This window comes from Neolamprologus brichardi, chromosome 13 (assembly GCF_056152115.1).
Source record: "Neolamprologus brichardi isolate AB-2024 chromosome 13, ASM5615211v1, whole genome shotgun sequence".
NCBI classification, from domain to species: domain Eukaryota; kingdom Metazoa; phylum Chordata; class Actinopteri; order Cichliformes; family Cichlidae; genus Neolamprologus; species Neolamprologus brichardi.
In genome coordinates this window covers 32,971,247-32,997,732 of record NC_142116.1, presented here as the reverse complement: position 1 = coordinate 32,997,732, position 26,486 = coordinate 32,971,247, and the positions used below count along the sequence as shown (strand labels likewise).

The following is a 26,486-nucleotide window of genomic DNA, read 5'->3' as shown; positions in this document are numbered from 1 at the left end:
GCCTTTTGTCTTCACTGTATAGGACAGAGAAGACAGGAAGGGAGGGAGAAGTGAGGAGAATAACACACAGGAAATGGTTTTGGGGAGACTCAAACCAGGCCCTGGAGTCACTGCTCAGGATAATTTTGTTACTTTGAAAGACAAAATCAGAGTGCCTTGAAATTGATATGGTATCACTTTGGGGTTGTATACTATTGATCTAACATCCTGTGGAAAAATGAAATTTCAATTTAAGAGCATTTTGAAATTGTTAAATGAGTAAGTCATTTTGGAAGGCAGAATCAGACTTGATATTGATATAGTATCACTTTGGGGTTGTATACTGTTGATCTAAATAGTTCCAAGAGTAAGTCAGATATGTCAACAAGACAAAACTGCAAACAAGAACGTATTTTTTTTTCTCACTCTTACTATCTGAAGCCGTTCATTGAACTACCAAATAAACAGCTCTTTCTGGCCAGACACGTGGCAGCACTTCTGCTATAATTTTGTTTGTATTTAACAAAATAAAAATGCAGGCATACGCGTACACTTTAGTTTTTGACTGCAAGTTAAAAACTGTTTTCTTTCCAAATAAATCTGTCACTGAACTAACACAGCCAATCCATCAACATGTTTACGAAACACTTATTTTATTTCTATTAGATCTGAAAGTGTTGTGTAACACTACAACCTGAAACGACAAATAGATGTGTTTGCCTGTACAGGAGATAAAGGAAAAAAACAACAGCTGTGAAATGGAATCGTCCAAATCACCAAAGCAAACTGGACCTGGGCTTGTTGCAGGATCTGAAGTTACTAAACGTTTTGTGAGTGTGTGAACTCACACTTAGGACCATACAATAATAAATATGTGCGTGATGAAAGTTGGGCAGCACACTAACGTGCTTACTCCACTCTGTATGCTCCTATGGGTCTGACCCTTTCACTCCTTTGATTTTTTCCTCGTCCTTTTTTGCCTTTTCGTCACGTGTCTTTGTACGGACCTGCCGTGTTCTTCATCGTTTTGTACAGAACTGTTTTTGGGGCAAATAAAATGCAAGTAGGGATTAAAGCCGCAGAATTAATGATTACCGGTGCTGGAAATGCTAGCGCTTCATGCAGTGTCTTGATGTTGTTGCCACGGGTACCCACAAAGTCGACAATGTCAATCTCTATAGATAAGTTTTTTTGTTTGTTTAAATCACCTCATTGCCTGGTGAGTTGTTTCAGTAACAGTTTTCAGTTGTGGTAATAAACCTTTTGTTTTTCTTTTTTATCTGACCCTCCTGTCTCTGGGCTCATTCATGTTACCTCCCCTGTCGCCTAGCAGAGCCGGGGCGTACCATGTTTCTCAGGTTAGGGTTAATCCATTCATTCTACAACTGCACGTGAATTATGCTTTATACACAGATCCACAGTCTCTGATTGCTCTGAAATCTCACTGACAGCCAACAGGTAAAAAGGAAAGTCCAGACTGACAGTCTCTGTGGGGTTAGGCAGTGAACTGCTCACGCTGCGTTCAAGTGCATCACAAACTACTGGAATTGGAACCAACTTTGTGAAGCAGACTTCCTACCAGCTGCTGTTTTGAACATTTCTCATTTCCTCATGAACTGTATTAAACTCTGTAAATGAACTGAGAACTATTTCTACATTTGAAACTATGGATTCATTTTCCCATTCACCTCTGTACGTTAGTGTATAAATGAATGTTAGACTGGGCTCCATGGAAACACTTGGACTGGTCTCAGCTGCCTTCTTTCCGTAGTCCAACAGAGTCCTTTCTCTTCTCCAGCTTCTGTTTGAAATCCTCTCACAGAGCCTGAATCCGGCTTTGTTGTCATGTTTGGGCCTGTGTTCATCTGCTCTGTTCCTCTGCTTTAACACACACCTCACCACAGCAGCTGTGTGTGTCGTCTCTGTAGCAGCCAGATCAGCTTCTGATAAATGAACATCATCACAGCTCCTAACTTCACCTTTGTTAGCTTTGCAATAATTCATGTCTTTCTTTTCTCTCTCTCTGTTTCCACACAAGCTCAAAGTCTCTGCAGCCTGTTTTTATCTGCTATCATCAGATCTTCATCATCCTCATTCAACATCCCTCACAGACTCTACAGCCTCATCAGCACTGACTTCATCTTCACTGACTGATGGAGCACAACATGAACCTGTGGAGGCTGAAACACTGTCCTGTCAAACATCTCCCCGTTACCACTCCACTTCTGTCAGCCTTTAAATGAACCCTGCTCAAGTCTGTCACTTCTGTTTGGAGCCAAAAGGAAAAACTGTTGTTCAGTCGTTTGGAAAGACAACATTTCTGAAAGCACTCAAACTTCTTCACATTTGTCTTCAGACACATCCTGAACATTTAGGAACTAAAGAAAGTTTCAAACATCAATCAAAGACCTGAAATATAGAAAAACAACAACAGCTGCAGTCAGTGAACTCACCTCAGAGTCTCCAGTCGACAGTTTGGACTCTCCAGTCCAGCACACAGAAGCTTCACACCTGAATCCTGGAGGTTGTAGTTGTCACTCATGTCCAGCTCTGTCAGATGGGAGGGGTTGGACTTCAGAGCTGAGGCCACAACTTCACAGTGAGTCTTTGAGAGTCCACAGCAACTCAGTCTGTGATGATAGAAAATATAAAATGTGTTATTATAAAAGCAGAAAATCTGCATTATAAACACAGACTGAATGTATATGAAGACAAAACAGAGTGAGGTCATAATCTGATGAATCTGCTCTTCACATCTGTGCTTCAGCTCCTCTTACTGTGTTTGACATGACACAACGATTGAGTCTCTCTCAGACCTGCAGACTTTTAATGAGAATCTTTGTTTGGCTTTAATCTGCAGATGAAGGAGGAAGATGGTGTCACATTTAGGCTTCCATAATGTCCACAGTCTGTCACTGAGATCTGATCCAGAGTCAGAGTGAAGACACACATTTAGACTGTTTCCTGTTTTGACTCCAGAACATTTGAATGAGTTCAGCTCAGTGAAGAGTTCCAGCTGGAAAGATGATCTCTGTTTGCTACCTGCTGTCAGGTACGACTGTTCACGTCCACACGCAGGAAAAACCTGCTGACTGTTACCAAACGGAGCAGAAATCTCATCACTGGACAATAATGATGAATAAACTCAGAGCTGCTGATATCAGATCTGATTTCAGGAACTAAACACAGAAATGATTGGCTCATTTTAGCTTTCTGAGCCATTATCTGCTGGTGTGTCGCTAGTTGGCAGAAAATGATTTGTATTCCTGTTCAGGGCTTCAGTGTTTATGAGTCCAGATCCAGGTGACAGCAAGTCAAAATGATGTCACCTGTCTGTGTCCAGCAGCAGCCTGTATTCACTTTGAATATTGTTATAACCTGACATGGATCAGTTTGTCTTTGATTGGTTTGTAAATGTCACTGTTTCCATTGGACCTGAGTGACGGTACAAAGACAGAGAGGGAGGGAAAGGAGAGAGAGGATGGAGACAGCAAAGAGAGAGCAAACACACACAGGTGAGAGTGGACAGGTGACCAAGGTCAGCAACCAATCAGAAATGGTAAATGGCCTGTATTTGTATAGCACTTTTACTAGTCCCCCCTAGGGACCCCAAAGCGCTTTACACACCCAGTCATCCACCCATTCACACACACATTCACACACTGGTGGAGGCAGCTACAGTTGTAGCCACAGCTGCCCTGGGGCAGACTGACAGAAGCGAGGCTGCCATATCGCCCCATCGGCCCCTCTGGCCACCACCAGTAGGCGGTAGGTGAAGTGTCTTGCCCAAGGACACAACGACCGAGACTGTCCGAGCCGGGGCTCAAAAGCTTCTGTTTGACCCACAGTCAGAGACCCACTCTACTGCACATAACCATCAGTGTGTTACTCTGATATCAAATATGGATCCTGCTCTTATAATAATGATCATCAGATTATATTATTGTGTTATTTTGTAGCTGAATACGTAGGGGTGGGCGATAGAAACGATATACGATAGAAACTGTATAAATTTGGCCAACCATAGAGATTTTGACTATATCGCTCTACCGCGATAGCGCATGTTGATGATGTCATCAAGCTGTGCCTGTTTTGGTCGAAAGCATCGCAGCAGCTACAACCATAATCTGCAAATTATGCCGGGCGACAGTCATAGCAAAGAGATGAAGCACTTTTGAAATATCAGGAAAGCCAAAAAACTGCGCTTCCTCCACTTCTGTAACATTGGTCGTGTCCAAATTCATGGGCTGCATCCTCCTGAGGCCGCATTTGTAGACCGATTATGTCACAGCGACGTGCCGAAGGCTGTCCTAATTCGTAGGGCCTTTCTCAATATGCGTACTTGAGCGTACTTGCGTTCTCGTGTATATGATACGTCATCAGTCGGAGACCAAGTACTGTTCCAATTCGAAGTACGCATCAAGCCGAGAACGTGAAAAAGCGGATGTGTTCTCGCTCCGCCCGTTTTATCGAGCATGCATCGGTGGTGACTTGTGTGGACTTGGTACAGCTAAATATCCCAGAATGCATTTCGTCCAAAACTCAAACGCGGCAATGGCGGATGAGCGGGGCTAAAAACTTTTAAATATTACTCTTTCTGGGTCACAAAATAAACTTTTAAGTTCTTTTCAAGCGAGAATGTAGCTGTGTAAACTTCAAATATCTGCTCGATCTATCAAGATATCATATATTTCCAAACGCGCTCCGACGTTTTCGGAGACGTCTGTGACCCGCCAGCTCCATAGCAGACAGCGAGGTCGAGGATTATTACAGCCGGCGAGAACAGCAGACTCCCGGCACATCGTTTTCAACGCCCCCCCCCGCGCGCGCGCGGTCTTTTTGCTACTCAGGTTAAACAAACCCCAAACCCCAGTACCTGTCTATTGTATTGAGTGTCCACTAAAATAAAAATAAAAGCGTTCTAACATCTCACTCTACCTACTGGGAAAGCTCAGTAGGTAGAGTGGTGGCCCCATGATCGGAAGGTCGGGGGTTCGACTCCACTGAACAGTTACCCTGAGGTACCCCTGAGCAAGGTACCGTCCCTACACACTGCTCCCTGGGTGCTGCATTGGTGGCTGCCCACTGCTTCACTGGGTGAATGGGTTAAATGCAGAGGAGCAATTTCCCTATGGGGACTAACACACACATACACACACCTGCTTGTTTTTATTAAGGTATGTACACGTATCTACATGTACACTATTTTTATTAATAGAGATTTTACTACTGAGGTTAAACATGATATATAAGTCACTTAGATCACTTCTAAATGTTAATGTTTGGTTTATTTCAGTGTTTTATTTGTTCCTGAGTAAACCGGTTTGGCTGTGATTAAAGCTTCATAACATATTACTCACAGTTAAATTAAGAGGGGACGGCAGTAAAAACTCCGGACCTGTGACATCATCAAGTATGCTGGTGTTCCAATTGTACAAATCCCGAGTCCGTACTCGCATTCTCGGCGAGTATGTACTCGCCAAGAACGCGAGTACATTCTCAATTCTCAAGTACGCGAGCAAGGGCCGTAGACTCCTCCGAATGCAGCCGACAAATGCGTCCTACTTTTTCCCGAATTTGAAGGATGGGTCGGGTGTGTCCTCCGTGGCCTACCATATCCCAGAATTCATAGCGCGGCCCAGCCAAACTCCAGTTTCCAACAATGGCGGCCGCTACTAAGTTTTAAAATTACTCTTATTAATCTTTCTGGGTCACAAAATAAACGTTTAACATATTTTCAGGCGAGAAAGTAGCTGTGTGAACATCAAATATCTGCTCGTTTATCAAGATATCACATATTTGCAAAAGTGCTTTGACGTTTTCGGAGACGTCTGCCACCCACCAGCTCAACAGCTAACCGGAAGCTCGAGGGTTACTGATGCGGCCGAGAACGGCACAACTCCCGGCACATCATTTTCAGATCACCGCGGCATTTCGCTACTCGGGTTAAACGTAATATATAAGTCACTTAGACAACCTAAAAATGTTATTGTTGGGCTTTTTTCAGTGTTTTATTTATTCGTGAGTCAATCGGTTTGGCTGAGATTAAAGTTATTAGATTAGATTAGATAAAATAAAACTTTATTAATCCCCTGGGTGGGTTCCTCCTTGGTTTTTACACAGCTGACTAAAAGTCAAATAGAAAACTGATTAAACAGAAGTGTGAGACGGTCGAGAATTTACGCCAGTGTCCTGTTATATTTTTTGGTTATGGTTATGGTTTAATTATTTATATAGCACATTTAATTACAACAGGAGCGCTGACCAAAGTGCTGTACAAGAATACAACATACATAATAAAATAACAAATAACTCTCATGCTGTATTAAAAGCCAGTAAATAAAAATGCGTTTTAAGATAAGAGTTAAAAAGATTGACAGTGGGAGCCTGTCTGATGTGTAGGGGTAAATTATTCCACAGCTTAGGCGCTACGACTGCAAATACTCAATCGCCTCTATGAACCAGCTTCGACCTTGGTACAGCTAAAAGCAAAAGATCACTTGATCTAAGAGATCTAAGGGGGTATAAGTCTGCAAGAGGTCAGACAAATACCCGGGAGCCTGTCCATTCAGGGCTTTGTAGGTCAACAATAAAATTTTAAAGTTAATTCTGAAGCAGACAGGGAGCCAATGAAGAGAGGCGAGCACCGGGGAAATGTGTTCACGTCCTTTAGTGTCAGAAGACGAGCTGCAGCATTCTGGACCAACTGCAGCCTTGCCAGGCAGGTCTGGCTAACTCCAGCATATGAGGAGTTACAATAGTCCAGCTGGGATATAATGAAAGCATGAATCGCCCCTTTGAAGTTTTTGAAAGGTAAAAATGATCTCACCTTAGATAAAAGCCTCAGTTTGAAGAAGGACTGCTGTACGACTGAGCTAATTTGTTTTTCAAAGGTGAAATTGCTGTCAAATATAACCCCAAATTTTTGGCATGAGATTTGACAAAAGGCTCAAGACTGTGCAGGTTAAAATTAGAGGTGCTGGGATTGCCGCTTGGTCCAAAAATTATCACTTCGGTTTTGTTCTCATTGAAGTTAAGGAAATTAGAGGCCATCCAGGATTTAACTTCATCGAGACACTGAAGTAAGGGATCTAGTGAGGCAGAACTATTTCCCTTCAGCTGAAGATAGATCTGAGTATCATCGGCATATGAATGAAAACAAATGTTATATTTTCTAAAGATTAGACCTAGAGGAAGCATATAAATGGAGAACAATATTGGCCCCACTATTGATCCCTGGGGAACACCACAAGTAAGGGGAGCTGAGGAAGAGATAAAATCGCCAAAGCTCACAGAGAAGGTCCTGTCAGACAGGTATGACCTGAACCACTCTAATGGGGTGCCCTTTACGCCACAATGCTCCAACAGTGAGATTAAAACGCTGTGGTCAACAGTATCAAAGGCAGCGGTCAGATCTAACAGCAGAAGCACAGCTGAGTCACCTGAGTCAGTGGCTAATAAAAGATCATTAAGAACTTTTAAAAGCGCAGTTTCTGTGCTATGAAGAGTTTTAAAACCAGACTGAAACCTCTCAAGAACATTGTGTCTGTTTACAAAAGAGTGCAGCTGAACAAACACAATCTTTTCCAAAATTTTCGACAGGAAGGAGCTTTGAAATAGGCCTTAAGTTAGTGAGGACAGAGGAGTCAAGATTAGGTTTTTTAAGTACAGGCTGTACAACAGCATGTTTAAAGCAGGCTGGCACAACACCTGAGCTAAGGCTGCTATTAAAAATAGCTAAAATGTCAGAACTGACAACCTAGAAGATGTGTTGGAATAATGTCATTTGGACACGATGATGTCTTTGTGCCACTACATACTTCCTCCATCTGATCAAGACACACAGGCTCAAACTGATCAAAAACAGCAGAGCAGGTGAATATTTTAGAAACATCATGTGAAGGCTGGCAATCATAGATCAAAGCTGTTTTATCTTATTGGTAAAAAACTGCAAGAACCTTTCACAGGTGTCTGAGGAACTGTTAATACAAGAAGCTGGGGAAATATTCAGGGCAGAGTCAATAATTGAAAAAAGAACCCGAGGATTATTGGAGCTATTCTCAATAACATTGGAAAAAAACCTTGACTTTTCTGCTTTAACAATGTCCTGATACCTGTACAGACTGTCTCAACATGAGAAACCTGCAGCCCATCTTTTTTCCACTTACGTTCAGCCTTCCTGCACTCTCGTCTGGCTGAACGAGTGGCCTTATTTATTCATGGGTCTGGTCGTGGTTTCAAGTTTATAGTTTTAAAAGGAGCGACCTCATCAAGGACAGTTTTGCATTTATCATAAAAATTAACTGTCATTTCCTCGGTACCAAAGCCAAGGGGAGATCTTATAACTTTTTTAAAAGCAACAGAAAATTGTTCTGTTGTAGATGGGTTAAAAACACGACAACGACGTGTTGAAATAAGAGGTGTAAAATGGCGGAGAGATAAAAATATGTCAAACACAACAGGACAGTGATCAGAAAAAACAGCATCACATATTTCCATGTTTAGGACCGGTAACCCTAGAGACAGCACAAGATCCAATGTATGACCCTGTTTCTGGGTTGGCCCAGACACAAGTTGAGCAAGACTGAAGGAGTCTATCAAGCTTAAAAAGTCTCTGGCCAGCGAATTGGAGGGACAACACACGAATATTAAAATCTCTAACGATTAAGATTCGATCGTAGTTTGGCACAGTTCCAGCTAAGAAGTTTGAAAAGTCTTGGATAAAATCCTTGTGATATTTTGGAGGTCTGTATCCACAGGTTTCTGTAAGAGCGTACGTAGGCTGCCATGACAGACCACTACTTCCGTTGTCCGGTTTTATACTTCCGGTTACTCAAAGCGAGACCCAGCGTTCAGTCGTTGCTAACAACAAAATTAGTTACTTTGTGCGGTAATAAGTGGCTTTACCTGTTCGAAGATGAGCTCGGGTTCAACGTGTGCTGTCGTCGGCTGCCACAATAATTCAAGAAAACTGAAAAACGCATTAGAAACATTTTGCCTTGAACATGAGCAACTTAGAAAGGCCTGTCCGTGCCCACCGCCCTACGCACTGCACTCTATGCCGCGGAAGGAGGATCGGAAACTAGCGTGGCTGGCAGCTTTAAGACTCAAACACCCTCCAAAGAGAGTTTATGTTTGCTCCTTTCATTTTATCGATAAAAAGCCCACAGAGCTACACCCCGACCCGGAGCTTTATCTTGGCTATGACCGACCCCCACCGAAGAAAAGAAGAAAGCTCACTCGGACCACTTTGAGTGTGACAGCTTCCAGTAATACGAACAAAAACACAGAATCTGTACCCGGTAAGTGAAAGTGTAAATGTGGTTTGCCACCGTTTCGCATTTTAATCACGCAATTACTTTTACTAAATAATAGCCTATGGTGAATGGCGTTAGTATCAGCACTAGCTGGTTATTAGCAGCAAAGTATCAATTTTAAAGAAAGTTTACACCCGTGGTGGTAATTGACACCAGCCGCATGCTGCCAAAAGATTAGCTCCAAGGGCTGTAAAAGTCTTAGGTTTGTGTTTATAAAGAACATGTTTTTTCAAGTCGAGAAAACTCAAGTAAAAACGTTAAAAGCAACCTTTGCAAAAATACCAACATTGGTGACTTTTTTTTTAGAATGAAAAATAAAATCTAATCACAGTAATGGAATAAAATTGTGACAAATTTTTAGGGGACCTAGGAACATTTTATGTTGACATTTATGATTTTGCATTTGTGTGAAAAATGTAGAATGAGAAATTTCACTCAAAAAATATAATAAGCTAAGTGACACTTTCTCTTATGCTAACAGTTTGACTGTACATCTGATCATATTTTTGTCTTATTCAGACTCCACAGTGTTATGTTCAGTGGAATTAGACCAGGCCAGCATCTCCACACAACCCCCTGAGCCACATCTGCACTCAGTCCACACACAGTGGGAGGATCCTTCGCAACAAGACCATCAATACTGCAACAGGTCTCGCAGAAAAGATGTGCAGGATAAGATGACTCAGTGTGATGAAGTTGCATATTTCATTCTTCAAAATGATGCAGACGCTTTGCTGTACACTGGGATAGCCTTAGAAACATTTAACACACTTGTGTCGACACTGGAAGGATATGACAACAATGAATTTACCATGCCTGTCCGAGATCAAGTCCTCATGACACTTATAAAATTAAAGAGTAACCGAGTAATAGGTGACCTAAGCCGCCAGTTTCATATATCACAAAGCATGGCCAGCAAGATCATCTCACACTGGTTAGACAAGCTGGAGGAAGTTCTCCGACCATTAATTCCATGCCTGAAGCCTTCAAGAAGAACTTTCCAAATACTACATGCATTATAGACTGCAGTGAGACCCTTTTACAGAAACCCAGAAATATGGGCTCAAGAGGGGAATCATACAGCCATTATTATTCACACAACACAGTCAAATATTTGGTTGCTGTTGCACCATGTGGACTAATCATGTTTGTGTCTGCGGCATATGGCGGCCGATGTAGTGACAAATTTATCACAATGGACTCTGGAATATTAACATACCTAAAACCTGGTGATGAAGTCATGGCAGATAGAGGTTTTACAATTAAAGACTTACTCTTTGAGAGAAAAGTTAGATTAGTAATACCCGCTTTCACAAAAAAACGTAGACAGTTAACTGAGGAACAGGTAACATACACACGTCGGATTGCAAATGTAAGAATCCATGTTGAAAGAGCAATCAGACGCTTGAAAGTCTACAAAATACTTTCACAAATTGTTCCTATAAGCATGGCTCCTAAAGTAGACAAGATACTGAGAATATGTGCTGCTCTAGTGAACTTAAGAGAGGATCTCATTCGTGATACACAATAAATGTGTATGTTATGAACAATTGTGGACTCTGGGATATTAAGATGGTTACTCAGGACATAAAGTTGTGTAGTGTAATGCAATTATTTTAAAGTTAAAATTTGATGTACATATATGTAGAGAGTAAATAATTCCAGGTCTCCCTTTTTTATCTTCTGTTCTAGAAGAAAGGTTATGTGATACAGTATGTGTGTGTATGTGTGTGTATATATATATATATATATATATATATATATATATATATAACAATTGCAATCAATTGAACAATTATTACTTTTTTATTCAACTACAATGTGATAAATTTCTTAAATGAAAAAAAAAAAGATGTTTTTCTCAAATCTACAATAATTAGTTGTGCATTCTTGACATTTTTTTGTGTTGGAAGATTACAGAAATACAGAACTATTCACAGCATTTAATGTTGTCAGTTTGTCATTCATTTCCCACCATATGTTACAACTATGTACATTTTAGTTGTATTGAAATATTTAACAGATTTCATATTGAATGTGTCCTTTCATTCACAAGACAGAGACCAAACTCTGCAGACATGTTGGTGTCTGACTGTCCCATTTATAGTTGTAACATGCATTAAACCTTGCCCATTATCTTCAAGTATCTCTCATTTAACTGAAACCGTCCTGCTGCATACTCCTCTACAAGACGAGGTAAGAAATATGAGAAGTAAAACCCTCTCAAGCGCTTTACTTGTTCCTTTACAAATGCTTCATCATATTGCACTGTAAATGAAACATGCTCAGTAGGTGTCCAGATCACAAGTGTGGCAGTCTTGAGCCCTGTGCAAAACATTGTAAGTTGCACTTGCATGTAATAGCCTCTGCTGCCAGTTTTCTGCAGCTGCAGTTCGCCATCTACCAGTTTGATATCGCTGCATTTCTGGGTAAGCTGCTCCGTGAGTGAAGGATAAGTCGGCACAGGACATTTTATTTCTAGAAGCACATCTGAGTCAATGACCCCGTCAGGACTCGCAGAGAGCCATGGCTCCTGGATGCTGATAACACTACCCATGTGAAGGATGTTCATACCCTGTTCTTTCAGCTGATGACAAGCTCTAACTTCATTTTCTTTACCATGGTTTGTTGCATAATTCCCACGAAAGGAAGGGTACATGTGCTCAGATAAAAATTTATCATTTTTTGTGGTGGCACGTACTGGAACTTTTTTAGCGGAGCTTGCTGTAAGTCTGATTTTCCTGCAGTTGTGCCACAAATCAGATGCACTTTGCTCTTTTGTTTCTTCTTGTAATTGTTCTGCTTGCTCTTCAGAAACTTGAATGTATGCCTGGTAGAATGCCCTGCATGGATTACAGCTTAGTTTGTAACTGTGTGCTTGGTGTGGCTGAAAAAATTGCTCATCAACTTTACTGTTGCGGTGAGGACCTGCAGATGGCGAGGCATTGTAACACTTTCCAATTAATGTGTTCTTGAGGAGGAAAAGTGGCTTCACTGGTGCTTTGCTAACACTGTCAATAAAGTCTTGGTGTGTAAGGTGATATGGTGTGTTAGGGAGAGATTGTGTCACTGCAGTCCGGGAGTTCACATCGTACTGCTGCTCTGCCCTATGATGTCTGAAGTTTATCTGGCTTAGACGTTTAGGTTCAAGGTTCTTTGCTGTCCCTGCATTCCACCTGCGCTGCTCGTCTGTACACGCAAGCCCTGTCTTTCCACTGATCGCAGCATTCTGCACCTGTAACAAACATTAATAGTTTTTTCTGTCAATACTCTAGATTTAACATAACGAGGAAGTTTACACTAACAAAAGCAGTACACGGTCGGTGTCCTGCATGTTATAGATATGACCCTGGGTCAATACACCTGAATCCTATCCAAAACAGATATAAACACTGGCAAAGTCACCCATATTATCCATTTCATATTAATAGTCAGTTACTTTTTGATGCAGAAATATACATCCACAGTCTAATTTTTTTCAAAGTAGTGTGTGTGTACAAATACACATATATATAAACAAACGTGTATTATACTACCCTGTGTCACTTCTTATAACTATAGTTTTTCTTGTCCTGTAAATTTGCCCTTAATGTGCAGTCTTTTATTTATTTTTTTATATTTTATCTTCATGTGATTGTACAGCATACAGCCCACACAAAGTTAACGAGTGGCTTTCACATGTAAACAGTGCTCCACGTAATACTTGGCTAGATGGCAGTAGCGTGACTCCTTAATCACAGCCTTTGACCAGTCCAGTGTTTCTGTTTCAGTGATTTAAACATTGTGATATCCAGATAAGTGATATACCTTCCACAGAATAGCAGCCGCATGACTACATGATCTCCCTAATCCGGCGATACAGGAACAGCCGACTGTCTCCACTACTCCACTTTCTCTTAGCATTACCCATGCTAAGTGTTTCGCTTGATTAATACTCTGGCTCGGCTCTACAGCTGCTTTAAGAAAAATAAAGTCGCCTTGTTTGTTGAACAGTACTTTATCAATTTTGTTGCTGTGCAGGTAATTATACGCCTCGGTGCTCTTGTAATTACGTAATTCCTCGCCATCAACGCCTTCGGAAAATACAAGGTAATTAATAATGTCGATGTAGCTAACATCGGGCCATAGTTTCATGTCATCTACCCACTCCGTGAGAAGTGACGGGTGAGGCACTGCAACTGAACTGTCCTCGCTGCTTTTTAAAACATCTCTACTGTGTATCCACCTTCGATGTGTTGCCATTTACTCCAGGTAAAAGAAACTGCAGTGAGAGAAATCTTTATCAACAGTCAAGGTGTAACTGTCAACAACAGCGCAAGCGGAAGTAAAAAACCGGCTTCCGCTATGAATCGGGGTAATGGCGCGAAATCAGAAATACTGTGGATACAGCTGCAACGAGTGTCGGGCGGAGATGCCCCAATTCAAACGCCAGAAGTTCAAAACTAGAATACGAGTGAGTTAAGAGTTGTTTGCAAGAGAGCTTCTTCCTGAAAACAGCCGCTACTCCACCACCACGCCCAGTCATCCTCGGCACATTAAGATATTCACAGTCAGGCAGTAAAAGTTCAGTAAAACAGCTGGACTCACCGACTCTCTGCCAAGTTTCCGTTAAAAGCATTAGATCCAGTTCCCGATCGGTAAAGAAGTCCTTAAGAATAAACGTTTTGTTTGCTAGCGATCGAGCATTAACAAGACTTAATCTTAATGGTACCGGTGGCTCAACGGCCGATGTGGGTGCCCGACCTATCGGCCGTAGGTTCTGAGGGTTTACTCCACCTGAGCGAAGACGGGGGGGACGCTGGCGAGGGGTTATTGTCGTAAGCCCAACAACAGGTGTCAGGCAAGTGTAAGCCATGTCAAGAGAGTGCCAGTAGTTGACGCGGTCACATCCAGTCGGGATAGGGTGAGGTATTTTTCGAAATCGTGTCCAGGTAGCCTTGATCCTCACCAATGAGCCACTGCGTTTCCCACGGCGTCTACAGCGCCCTCTCAGTTGAGGTAGTGCCGGAACACAACGGAGAGTAGCTGGAACTCCTGACAGGAGCGGTGGGAGAAGGTTCCCTGATATCCACGATTGCAATAAAGAGTTTTTAACTGAGAGGATCTTAAAGCCAGCAGCATTTGGCGATCATAAACAAGTAGAGAGTTAGCATGTTTTAAAACAAAGTAAAAATAAAACACTAGTACAAGATAGCAAGGAGCAGACGGCTGAGTTTATTGAACTCCACCGAGACAGCGGTGACGCAAATCTGAAGGCTAGACCGTCCAATTTCCCCAGCCGTTTACTTCCGGCCTACCCAACCTTCTAAGGACCCGGCCCACGTAGACCGCGAAGGCCGGGTCCTCAGGAGGATGCAGCCCATGAATTTGGACACGACTATTGATTCATTAATATTGAATTCTCTCGCTGCTGCTCAGTTTGGCCCGTGTATAGCATCCTGCTATGCGATTGCATTTGTCCCTGACCACCAGAATCCCTCACGTTAACTTTTACCGAGTGGAAAAAAAGTTGGCGTTCATCCCCCAGCTTCACTGTGCTAATGTTAAGCTAACATAGCTGTGTCGCTAGCAATCACGTAGCACAACATTATATACTGTAGTCCAACTTCAGTAACCCTACAAACACCACTGCTGTTTAGTTTTCTGTCTTCATTTATGTTGGAAGTGGTAGCAGAGCTGTACGTTTGAATTAGCTTCAAAAATCTCTGTCAGAACATGGTATGAAATGTTTGGGTGTAAACTAGCGAGCTAACTTCCTGCTAACTTCTAACTCCGTTAAATTTAATAAATTCTGTTTTCATGGATGTTAAACTTAATTGTTACACCTGGTAAAGCAGCAACGCTGATGATTTAATTAAAGATGAAAGAATTTAGACCGTTTTTAACTCTCAGTGTTCGTTTGACTTTGGGACCTGAACAGACGGAGTTTAGGACCCAGATTACTGCGTGAAGCTCCTCACTACGGCAGCCGTAATGCTCTGACAATCCATCAAGCAATGCGGCTTACCAAAGTTGTACTAAAACATTTTTTACAGATTTCTGCAGCCAAAATCTGTTCGAGGTCAGTGAGCACAACCAGAATTCATACGTAAGGCACACTCTCGATTTTTGAGAAAATTAAAGGATTTTAAGCCTTATAGTGTGGAAAATACGTTATACAGAAGAAAAGAATATATTGTGATATATATCGCTCCCGCACATGCTTCAAACTATACGATGATGTGAATTTTAGGCCATATCGCCCAGCACTGTGAATACGATGTTTGTGTGATTATCAGTGAAAGCAGCAGTGAGGAGGATGGAGAGAGAGAGAGAGGACAGAGGGGGAAGTTAGAAACACTAAAAGGATTTTTCATGGATTTCATGGATGATTTGAGTGATTTCCAGCAGGACACTTAAACATGTCAGTGGACGTCCTAAAGAACATATTCACTGATATGAAACGTGTCTTTGAAAAGGATTAATATCAGTGGAAACATGGTGGAAACAGCTGTGACTGCATGGACACACTTCAAATCTGTTCTCCACTCTTGGATTTGGGATCCATGGAGCTGCTGCTGAGTCTCTACAATAAAGGATGGTGTGGAAGGTTGCAGCGTACGGACACAAACACTTTGTGGTTACAACATGAACCTCACACCGTCTATAAAACACTGATGACATCATGACGTTTGCCAGGAAGTTAGCTTGGGGATGTAAACAGCAGCCAGAAACACAGCAGTGAATTCCATCAGCAGAAAATAGGGACGACATTTCAGCAGCAACAACTAAACACTGAACAATCAGCTCTGTGATTAATGAGGACATGAAGACATTAGGAGCAGCAGCAGGAATGAGAGTGAATCCATGAGCTGCTGTGACATCAGCTCACATATCTGACACATGTTCAGTCCAGATGTCAGCAGTGTCTTCTCACCATGTTTATGCCACTAAACTCTGTGTCTGTAGTCAGAGGAGAAGCTCAGACGGTGACTGCTCTGGATATTTGTCTCTGTTTGTAACATCAGAGTTCACTTTACTACAAAGAAGCTCTTCATAGATTCTTATTTCTGTCTCTCTCTAACAGCAGCGTCTGAACGACCAACAACAGAAGCAGGTTTAAAATACTGCCCCCTGATGACACCACACAGGTACTACATATAGATGTGAGTCTACAGCACACAGCGTAAGTGCACACACACATTTTATCTGAGAAACTCAAACTAAGGAGAGTCGTTTAGTACTGCGTATATCTGAAGAACTAAACTACTAATCTACACTAATTAATGATGTTAATGATCACATCTGGACTCACCCAGCCTTTCTGCAGTTCCTCACAGCTGGAATCAGTCTCAGTCGTCCCAGCTCTGATGTGTTGTACTCCTGCAGGTCCAACTCATCCAGAACCTCCTCTGACATCTGCAGCATGAAGGCCAGAGCTGAGCACTGGATCTCAGAGAGTCTCTCTGATCTGTTCTCTGACTTCAGGAACTCTTGGATCTCCTGATGTACTGAGAGGTCGTTCATCTCCATCAGACAGTGGAAGATGTTGATGCTTCTGTCAGGAGAGGTTTCATCACTGTTCATCTTCTTCAGGTTGTTGATGACTCTCTGGATGGTTCCTGGACTGATCTCTGTCTGACCCAGCAGACCTACTAAAAGTCTCTGGTTGGACTCCAGACAGAGGCCATGAAGGAAGCGAACAAACAGGTCCAGGTGACCATTTTTACTCTGGAGGGATTTATACATGACTGTCTCAAGGAAATCATCCAGAGAGGACTCGTTGTATTTTTTTCCCAAAAAGTCCTCATTCCAGTCTATCCCCAGGAACTCCCTCAGCACCTCTGTCTTCCTGCTGGTGAAACAGTGGAACAAGTAGACTGCAGCCAGAAACTCCTGAATGCTCAGATGAACAAAGCAGTAGACTGGTTTCTGAAAGATCACACACTCTCTTTTGAAGATCTCTGTACAAACTCCTGAGTACACCGAGGCCTCTGTCACATCCAGACCACACTGCTCCAGGTCTTCTTGGTAGAACATGATGTTTCCTTTCTCCAGATGTTCAAACGCCAGCCTCCCCAGCTTCAGAAGAACTTCCCTGTCAGCCTCTGTCAGCTCCTGTGGACTCGTCTCATGTCCCTCGTGGTACTTGTTCTTCTTCCTCTTTGTCTGAACCAGCAGGAAGTGTGAGTACATGTCAGTCATGGTCTTGGGCAGCTCTCCTCTCTGCTCTGTAGTCAACATGTGCTCCAGAACTGTCGCAGTGATCCAGCAGAAGACTGGGATACTACACATGATGTGGAGGCTCCTGGATGTCTTCATGTGGGAGATGATTCTGCTGGACAGCTCTTCATCACTGAATCTCCTCCTGAAGTACTCCTCCTTCTGGGCGTCAGTGAAGCCTCGTACTTCTGTTAGCCTGTCAACACAGGAGGGATCTGATTGGCTGCTGCAGGTCGGGAAGTTATCCAGACGAGAGCCGAGGGAAGCAGATTCCCCTGGATGAGGTTTGTCAGCAGCTGGCTGACTGATGACTTCTGTGTGACATCAGACAGCAGCTTCCTGTTGGTGAAATCCAATGAAAGTCTGCTTTCATCCAGGCCGTCAAAGATGAACAAAAGCTGAGAGACAGCCAGCTTCTCTGCTGTGACCTTGTGTAATGTTGGATGGAAAACATGGAGCAGCTCCAGAAGACTGTACTGCTCATCTCTGATCAGGTTCAGCTCCCTGAATGAAAGCAGAACCACCACACTGACATGTTGGTTCTCCAAGCCCTCTGCCCAGTCCAGAGTGAACTTCTGCACTGAGAAGGTTTTTCCAACACCAGCCACGCCGTTGGTCAGAACCACTCTGATGGGTCTCTGTTGGTCAGGTAAGGCTTTAAAGATGTCCTGGCACCTGATTGGAGCATCATGGAGGGCGTCCATCTTGGAAGCTGTCTCCAGCTGCCTCACCTCATGTTGGGTATGAACCTCTTCACTCTGTCCCTCTGTGATGTAGAGCTCAGTGTAGATGGTGTTGAGGAGGGTTCTACTTCCTGTTTCATCACTTCCTTCAGTCACACGTTCACATCTCCTCCTCAGACTGATCTTATGTTCATCTAAAACCTCCTGCAGACCAACATCTGCTGAAAGAAAGAAAAACAGAAAGAAAACTCTTCAATGTCTGAACAACAACAAGAAGTCCAGTTTTCAGAAATGAGTCCATCAGCAGACAGATGTTCAGTCTTACTTTGTACACAGCTGCTCTGACTGGCTGTCTGCAGTCCAGCTCTGGTCCTGGATCTTTCTCCACACTGGGGACAGGACGAGTCTCCTGATGAAGCAGACTGGTCCCAGTATGAGGAGATGCACTGTCTGCAGAACCAGTGTCCACAGCTGGTAGAGGCTGGATCCTTCAGGACGTCTTGACACAAAGCACAGCAGGACAGCTGCTCATCCTCACAAACACCACTTCTCTTCCTCGCTCTGTGAACACATTTTTTATTACCAAAATCATTAACTGACTGTTGCTAAAAACTATTCAAATTTAACAAGATTGTGCAGAAGTTCCTGTAGGCCCCCTACCAATAGATGGTGCCATAGGGGTCAGGTGAAGTGTGTGCTGGGTGGTGGCTACGAGTGGAGATCCTGGCAGACTGGTCCCTGGCTACTGAGACTAGCAAGTGGGACATGTCACCTCTCTGGTGGGGAAGGAGCCTGAGCTAGGCTGAGAGGTACCTTCAGGTATATAGTCAGGCTCAGCTAACAAGAATCAGTTTCCTGGAGAGGGACTGGACTGTCTCAGTCTGGAGTTACTCTTGCTAAGAGGCAGTAGCTGGGGTGGGTATTTTAGTATCCCCTCGGCTTGCTGCTTGTATGTTGGGGGTTTAGTAGTAGAAAGCTTCCACTCAGGTGGTCTCAGAATCTCATCTCTGCTTTTGAGATGATGTAGTTCATTTTGTTTCTATGCTGATCAAAATACAAGATCAGAAATAAAGACTGCTAAACACTATTTTAGGAAACAGATTATTGTGATTTCCTTTTAGTAATTATTATTTATTAATGAGTCATATCCAGGAAGCAGATAAAAAGAAAACAAAGAAATGACACAAAAACATTGAACTTAACCATTCATTGCAGTTTTACTCATCTATAAGATAAAAGTATGAGAAACATTGCTGACAGTATGTGCTGTGACGTCTTTGTGCAACTATAAACATATCGGTAAACTCCTTATCGGTTTTTTGGTAAATCAGAAGCATTTTATCACACTGGAGTTGTTAAAAGTACATGGGCACGTAGGCTTGGTTTTTTCCTAGCAGGTTGTTTTGGACATAAGACAGAATCCGTTTGCGGTCAGAAACACTGACCGCAAACGGTCATCATTGTGTCTGAGACAAGACCGAATGAAAGCTGTTAGGATTCAGCTTCCTAAGCAGTTGGGATGGACTCTGTGGGCTCAGGGATAAAAGGAATGATTTCACAAACAGATTAAAAGTGTCAATAAAACCAGTGTTAAGAGCTCTGTACTCTGGAGCCAGGTGCTGAGGCTAAGCAGTCTGCTAAAACAATTGAGCCATCATTCAGAAAGAGCTCTGAGTCCCTCTGTGACTACCACTCAGGATCACTAATGTGGAGGCGTGGAGCAGGAGGACGAGGACAGGTGGAAGAAACCACTGACATCAAAGAGTTCATGTTACTAACAGCTCACCTCTCTGCAGCAGACACAGGCTGGACTTTAAAATTAATGATGTGACCATTCGACGCGTCACTCTGTAAGGACACATAGCTGGCTTCAGGTTCAGGTCCAGCAGGTCTCCCATTGATCCTGTCAGAAAAAGAAAAATGTGTTTTCATTTGCAGCCACAGAAGCTGAAGGAAACTTAAAATACTCATCATCCCAAAGAGAAACTTGTTTGCAGGCTGAGCATGAAGGAAAATCTGAACTAGTGCTGGCAGTGTAAGAACAGAGCGCCACCCAGAGGTAAACACAGTCATTTACACAGTGCAAGACTATTGACGGTCCTACTGTGAGCAGCATGAGTTTAAATGTTGGACATGTTTTATAGAATAAAGGAATTCCTCACTCAGTTACTTCCTTTGAGATGAAGTTTAGAGACCAGGAAACATCAAACAGTTAATTTAAATCAGACACCAAACTGACATCAAAGAGTTCATGTTACTAACAGCTCACCTCTCTGCAGCAGACACAGGCTGGGCTTTAAAATGAACAATGTGATCATTAGACCAGTCACTCTGTAAGGACACACAGCTGGGTTCAGGTTCAGGTCCAACAGATCTCCCAATGATCCTGTCAGAAAAAGAAAAATGTGTTTTCATTTGCAGCCACAGAAGCTGAAGGAAACTTAAAATACTCATCATGCCAAAGAGAAACTTGTTTGCAGGCTGAGCATGACCAGAAGGAAAATCTGAACTAGTGTTGGCAGTGTAAGAACAGAGCGCCACCCAGAGGTAAACACAGTCATTTACACAGTGCAAGACTATTGACGGTCCTACTGTGAGCAGCATGAGTTTAAATGTTGGACATGTTTTATAGAATAAAGGAATTCCTCACTCAGTTACTTCCTTTGAGATGAAGTTTAGAGACCAGGAAACATCAAACAGTTAATTTAAATCAGACACCAAACTGAGATCAAAGAGTTCATGTTACTAACAGCTCACCTCTCTGCAGCAGACACAGGCTGGGCTTTAAAATGAACAATGTGATCATTAGACCAGTCACTCTGTAAGGACACACAGCTGGGTTGTGGTTCATGTTTACGTTTAGTTCCTCGTTTCTTCCTGTGAATAATGATGGAGCAGTGATGTGAGTGCTGAGCTGTGACATGGAGAAGAGTCATGGACAGTTAGAGATGGTCATCTCACCTCTGAGCTTTGGTCTGGCTCTCATGTTCCCCACACAGAGTGGTTTTAGAGGGAGGGACTCCCTCCTCTCTGTCCTCACACTGATCCATGCTGCTCAATTCACATCAGCTCACACACACTTTCTACCCTCACCTGCAGAGGAAACACAAATCATTCATGTGAACATCAACTGAAATCCTCCTTTCCATCATGTGTGCTGTCCAAATATCAGCTGCTTCTTTCCTGCTTCATCTCAGTGTCAGCTGAATGCAGTCAGACAGCAGTGTGAGGCAGAGGAAGCTGCCATCAGCTGCTCTACTATCAGTCCACTAGATGGAGCCGTGATACAGGCAGAACTTTGTGCCATCAGAAACTGAATTTGAAGAAGTTGAATTTGAATTTGAACTGCTCAGATTGAATCTGTAACTTGAGTAAATGCTTTGAAACTGTATTTTATCTTTTAAAAATTTCACTTCTTACCGTTCAGTTTCAGTTCTACAATTCAGGTTTTGGGACTGACGTCTGGTTCCGGTTCAACAGTAACTGAGTGCAGATTAATAGAACTACGTTTTATCAGCACTGAAAGTGTTACTGACAGAAATCAACAGCATCTTGAGCTGAATTAAGAAGTCATTCATCATGTCAGACCAGCAGACAAACTCTCAGGTTGGTAATAAACGTATTATATGTATAAGAACAGGCGTCATGTAAACAAATGATAGCCTGACAGTAACTGTTATACTTATTGTAGCTGTTAGCTATAAATGCTAATTTAGCATAGTTTGCTCTGGTTCAGCTTTGACACACAAACATGATTCCAGGGAAACATGAATGTCCATCCATTGTATTTTAGGTTTATTTATGTCTTACACAGCATCCCAGGTTTTTAGCTAACTTAATAACTTTAGCTAAAGTGAATAGTTTAATTCATTAGTGCAGCATTACTGGATCACCTCTGTTTGAAATGATATACATAATATACAAATGATATATGCCACACTGATGTTTCTCCCTGTGTAGCTTTAATTTCTACTGAAGAAAACGCTTAGCAGTCACAGCTTTGTTCAGTGCTGCCTCCCCTCTCCACAGAAGTTGGAGGAGGCAGAGATGCAAAGATGTTCACTGGGAGTGACCAACAGCTGAGGGACAGCTTGCCCCTTGTGTTGTCCAAAGCGGCAGAGTTTACAATAAACTGAAAACAATACTTGAGTTGCACTGTCACTGTTTACATTTTTTTTCATAATTATTTATTCTGTAATATGTTACATACAACATGCTTTTCATTTTAAATAAATTGCTGCTGTTGGTTGAAAAGAGGTAAAAAACTTGAGTGGTGTGGAAACATTATGGGTTCATGAGTCAGACGTGGATCAAGTAGACACAGTGTGTAAACTACAGTGTCGTAGCTGCACCACAGAGCAACACTGCAAAGTTCACTAAACATGTTTACATTTATTTCTTATATTGCAAACATTTGCACTGTTATCAGTATTTGCACTATTTTATATTATTTTTTGACAATCTTTAAAGTCATTATTGAATACATTGTTATTGTTAAATAAATATTGTCAAATAATCGAGATCTCAATTTCAGTGAAAATTATCATTTTTGCCATAATCGAGCAGCCCTACAGGTCACACATATTTTTATTTTTAAACCTATATTTACGTACATTAGCAGTGTTTAGGTTAGTCTGACTGGAGTTTCTAATATTCCTCTTTGGTTCCTGTTACGTCCCCACGATGAAGGTCTAGGGGTGTGTGGGGACTTGTAACAAATTTTGTGTCTCTGTCCTCTGAGTGTCCTTGTGAGTTCTTTCCCTTTTTTGTTCCCATGTCTCTCGTCACTCTCTGTCTCTCGTCTCCATTAACCGTGTCCATGACGCTCTCGTTGTCTCCTCCCATTATCTCCCTAATCCATCTGTTTCCCTGAAAGTCCTTTCCACACAAAAGCAACCTCTTGTGTGAGTTAGTCTGTATCTTAGTGCTTCCTGTTTTACTTTTGTTAGGGTTCAAATATTGAGGAGGGATACAGGAGGAATTCAAAATCACAACCCTGGTCCAGGAGGGTTAGGTCAAACGATGATTTTAATGAACACACGTGTGGGGAGATGAACACTGCAAAACATCAGCTGCAGATCTCCGCCCAATAATATACAAGCAGTTGTTTTTATAGCATCAGGGTAATATTTATGATGCCCCCTTATATGCATAAGTCTCAAAACCACAAATGTTCTGTTGACAACTTTTGGCACAGTTTGAAAAGAACATTCTCCTCGCCTCCAAGCCAAGTGCTTCCTGTAGCTCATCTCGCTCTTGCTTCTCCAAAACCTCAGGGCATGATCTGCAACAAAACTATCAATTCTGCAGACTCAAAATGCAGTTGCAAGCAAAATATGTCTGAACTCTTACCTAGAAATGAATCTACCTAAGATGTGTGTGTATATGTCTCCCGACCTCAATTACACTTTGTTTCACCTCTCACCTCACCTACTAAAGCTCACAACCAGACAGAGGCCACTCTCATATGTGTAACAATCTACTAAAACTATATATGTATATATTGAAAAAATGCTTTAATTAAATGCCACTACTCAAAGCTTAATATTAAGATTATAAATGAATAATCGAGTTTTGTATTTATTTTTCCTTCACGCAATAAAGCTGGATGTCCTGCCTGCTCCACACACAGCTCATGACAATTTATCTGCAACATATTTCTTCTTCTGTCACCTGATGTAAGTAAGTAAGTAAAATTCTATTAATATAGCACCTTTCAAGATAAAATGTGCTTCACAGAAGCAAAAACGGACATACAACCTTGAACAAACAAAATCAACCAAAAGCAAGTTTAAACAGATAAGTTCTTAACTGCTGTGGAATAAGGGAAATATTTTACTGCTACTCATACTCATCATTATTACCATTGCATTAATTAACTTTGCATTAAGTCATAATGGTAAATGGCCTGCATTTGTATAGCGCTTTTCTAGTCCTTAAGGACCCCAAAGCGCTTTACATTACATTCAGTCACACACACATTCACACACTGGGGATGAAGCTACATTGTAGCCACAGCTGCCCTGGGGCGCACTGACAGAGGCGAGGCTGTCAGTGCGCCGAAATTTTATTAATCAAATTAATAAAATTTCATAAAAACATTTATTGAAGCTGTTGGCATTACATTAACATTTTTATTACAGGTACAGCTATGACCATTTTATACACATTGCATTTTGTGCTTATTAAAGAGTTGGAGCTCGGTCAATTAATTGGAGGTTGTAAGCCTCGTTCGGCGCGATGTCCGGATCTATGGTGTAAGTGACTTGGAGCTATAGAAGGTTAAAACTGCATACACGCCTACAAAACACATATAATCTAGAAACAGGCCTGAATGTATTCAGCTTCTTGTTGCATTTGAGTTTGTGCACATGTTTCAACACTGAACTGATGTTTGTTCAAGGCTCATTTCAACCTGTTGAAGTCATGAATGAAAGTGCAGACTGAGAGTGGATCACATGATGTTTAAGGTGTGTCATGTGACATGTTCTGTATCGTCACACATGTCTAGATTGTCCCTGATATCATAACTGCTCAAACACTGATGATTATATTTGAAGAATTATTACTGATGGCAGCAAAGTTTGAATGGAGCTCTCTGTCTGTGCTGATTTGTCGCCCTCTGGAGGTCAAAACACAAACTGCATGATGTCACTGTAACCACCACAGTGACAGGAAGTGTTTTTAAATGACTGAAACACTGAAATTATGCTAACGGCTGTCGTTAGGCTCACTGACAGCAGTGCTGATGTGTTCATGTCAAACACTGGCTCAGGTCAGACTCCTTCAACCTTCTCCACAGCCACACAACAACATGTTTATGGACCAGCGGACTTTCCAGCATCACATCTGTTAGCTTGGTGTCTCAAATGAAAGAATAGATGTGGATCTGTGTCAGAGAGCAGCTTCTTCCTCCATGGATTCCACGAGCATCAGTCCAGCTGCTTAAATTAAATTAAATTAAATTAAATTAAATTAAATTAAATTAAATTAAATTAAATTAAATTAAATTAAATTTTATTTATATAGCACCAAATCACAACAAAAGTCGCCTCAATCAATCAATCAATATATATATATATATATATATATATATATATATATATACGCTTTAGCCTTAGGGCCCAGCAGAAGGTGGAAGAGGAGGAGGATGGCTCAATATCTGACGCCCTGTGACTGTCACTGATGCTGCCCACACATCTGATCTGTTTTCCTGTTGGATGGAAACGGGCCACCATCTGGCATGTCTCGTAGTCTGTGTGACATCCCTCGTGTCATGTCAGGTTAAGTGTTTTCAGGATTGTTGTGCAGTTCATGTTTAAGTTATTCATGTATTGCATAGCCTTCTTATGCACTCTGCACAAGGTCCTGTTCACAGTCATTGCCAGTCCTCCTAGTTTTGTCATAGTCATGTCACAGTTCTCTTAGTTTCAGTTCTCCCAGTGTAGGTTCTCCACTCCCTTTCTGCTTTATGTTGCCCTGTATCAGCCATAATAAAGGCTCACCTTTTGTTATAGATATTTCTGTCTCCGCGCCTGTGTCCAACACACACACACCTCCGCACAGTCTGCCTCAGCCGATTGTGACACAGTTATCAGCCCCATAACTGTGGCTCAGATTGGCCCTCCTGCACCTGCTAGCAGGCTCAGTAGGTCGTTATCGTCGCCAATTCATGAGCCGGACCGCTGTGTCCCAAAAATATTGAAACCATTGACATGATCTTTATTTTAAAACAGGTGAGCAGATCCAGTGTATGTCATCAGTGAGCTGGTGAAAAGATGCCAGGACAAGAACATCAGCCTGAACTTCATATACGACACTGTGTGTGTGCTGTCAGTTAGGGTTAGGGTTAGGGTTAGGGGGGGGTTAGGGGTTAGGGTTAGGGTTAGGGTTAGGGGTTAGGGGGTTAGGGGTTAGGGGGTTAGGGTGTCCCTAGTCTAAACAGTATCTTAGTTTACTATATGGCACAAGAACAACATTTCCTATTTATAAAACACTGTTTGGTGTTTAGCAGACAAACGCCCACATAGCAGGCAGGTCTGACCCGGATCTGGTATCAAGCCGGCACTGCTGGCTGACTTCCATGAGACGTATGTCATCCAGATACGGGCCAGACCTGGCATAGATGCCACTGTTTATGTGACTGCATGCCATATCTGGCCTGATTGTGGTTTGGGTATGTGGCCCAGGCTCATAGAAAACAGGTCTTGGGAGGAGGAAGTCATCAGATCTAGGTATACATATTTCTGTATTAGTAGTCAAAATTACTCATTTAGATTCAAACTGAGACAGCTGACAGAGATGG

At 42.2% G+C, this 26,486-nt stretch overlaps 1 protein-coding gene and 1 pseudogene across 2 annotated transcripts in view; both read right to left on the bottom strand.

Annotated features, from left to right (window-relative positions):
• The window catches only part of LOC118455873 (NACHT, LRR and PYD domains-containing protein 3-like), a 240,091-nt gene extending 218,823 nt beyond the window's left edge, over nucleotides 1-21,268 (bottom strand). The window contains exons 1-3 of the mRNA XM_087850468.1: nucleotides 21,143-21,268; nucleotides 20,939-21,058; nucleotides 19,968-20,084 (exon numbers count right to left, since the gene is read on the bottom strand). Of these exons, the coding sequence (XP_087706594.1) occupies nucleotides 19,968-20,084; nucleotides 20,939-21,058; nucleotides 21,143-21,231 (326 nt within the window). The 5' untranslated portion in view covers nucleotides 21,232-21,268. The remainder of the gene's footprint in view (nucleotides 1-19,967; nucleotides 20,085-20,938; nucleotides 21,059-21,142) is intronic.
• On the bottom strand, nucleotides 2,429-18,948 carry LOC148100095 (protein NLRC3-like; annotated as a pseudogene). Its single transcript, XR_015719947.1, has 4 exons — nucleotides 18,914-18,948; nucleotides 18,507-18,742; nucleotides 16,591-18,402; nucleotides 2,429-2,609 (listed from the first exon to the last, which is right to left on the bottom strand). The product of XR_015719947.1 is annotated as a protein NLRC3-like (transcript).
• Nucleotides 21,269-26,486: the final 5,218 nt, after the last annotated feature.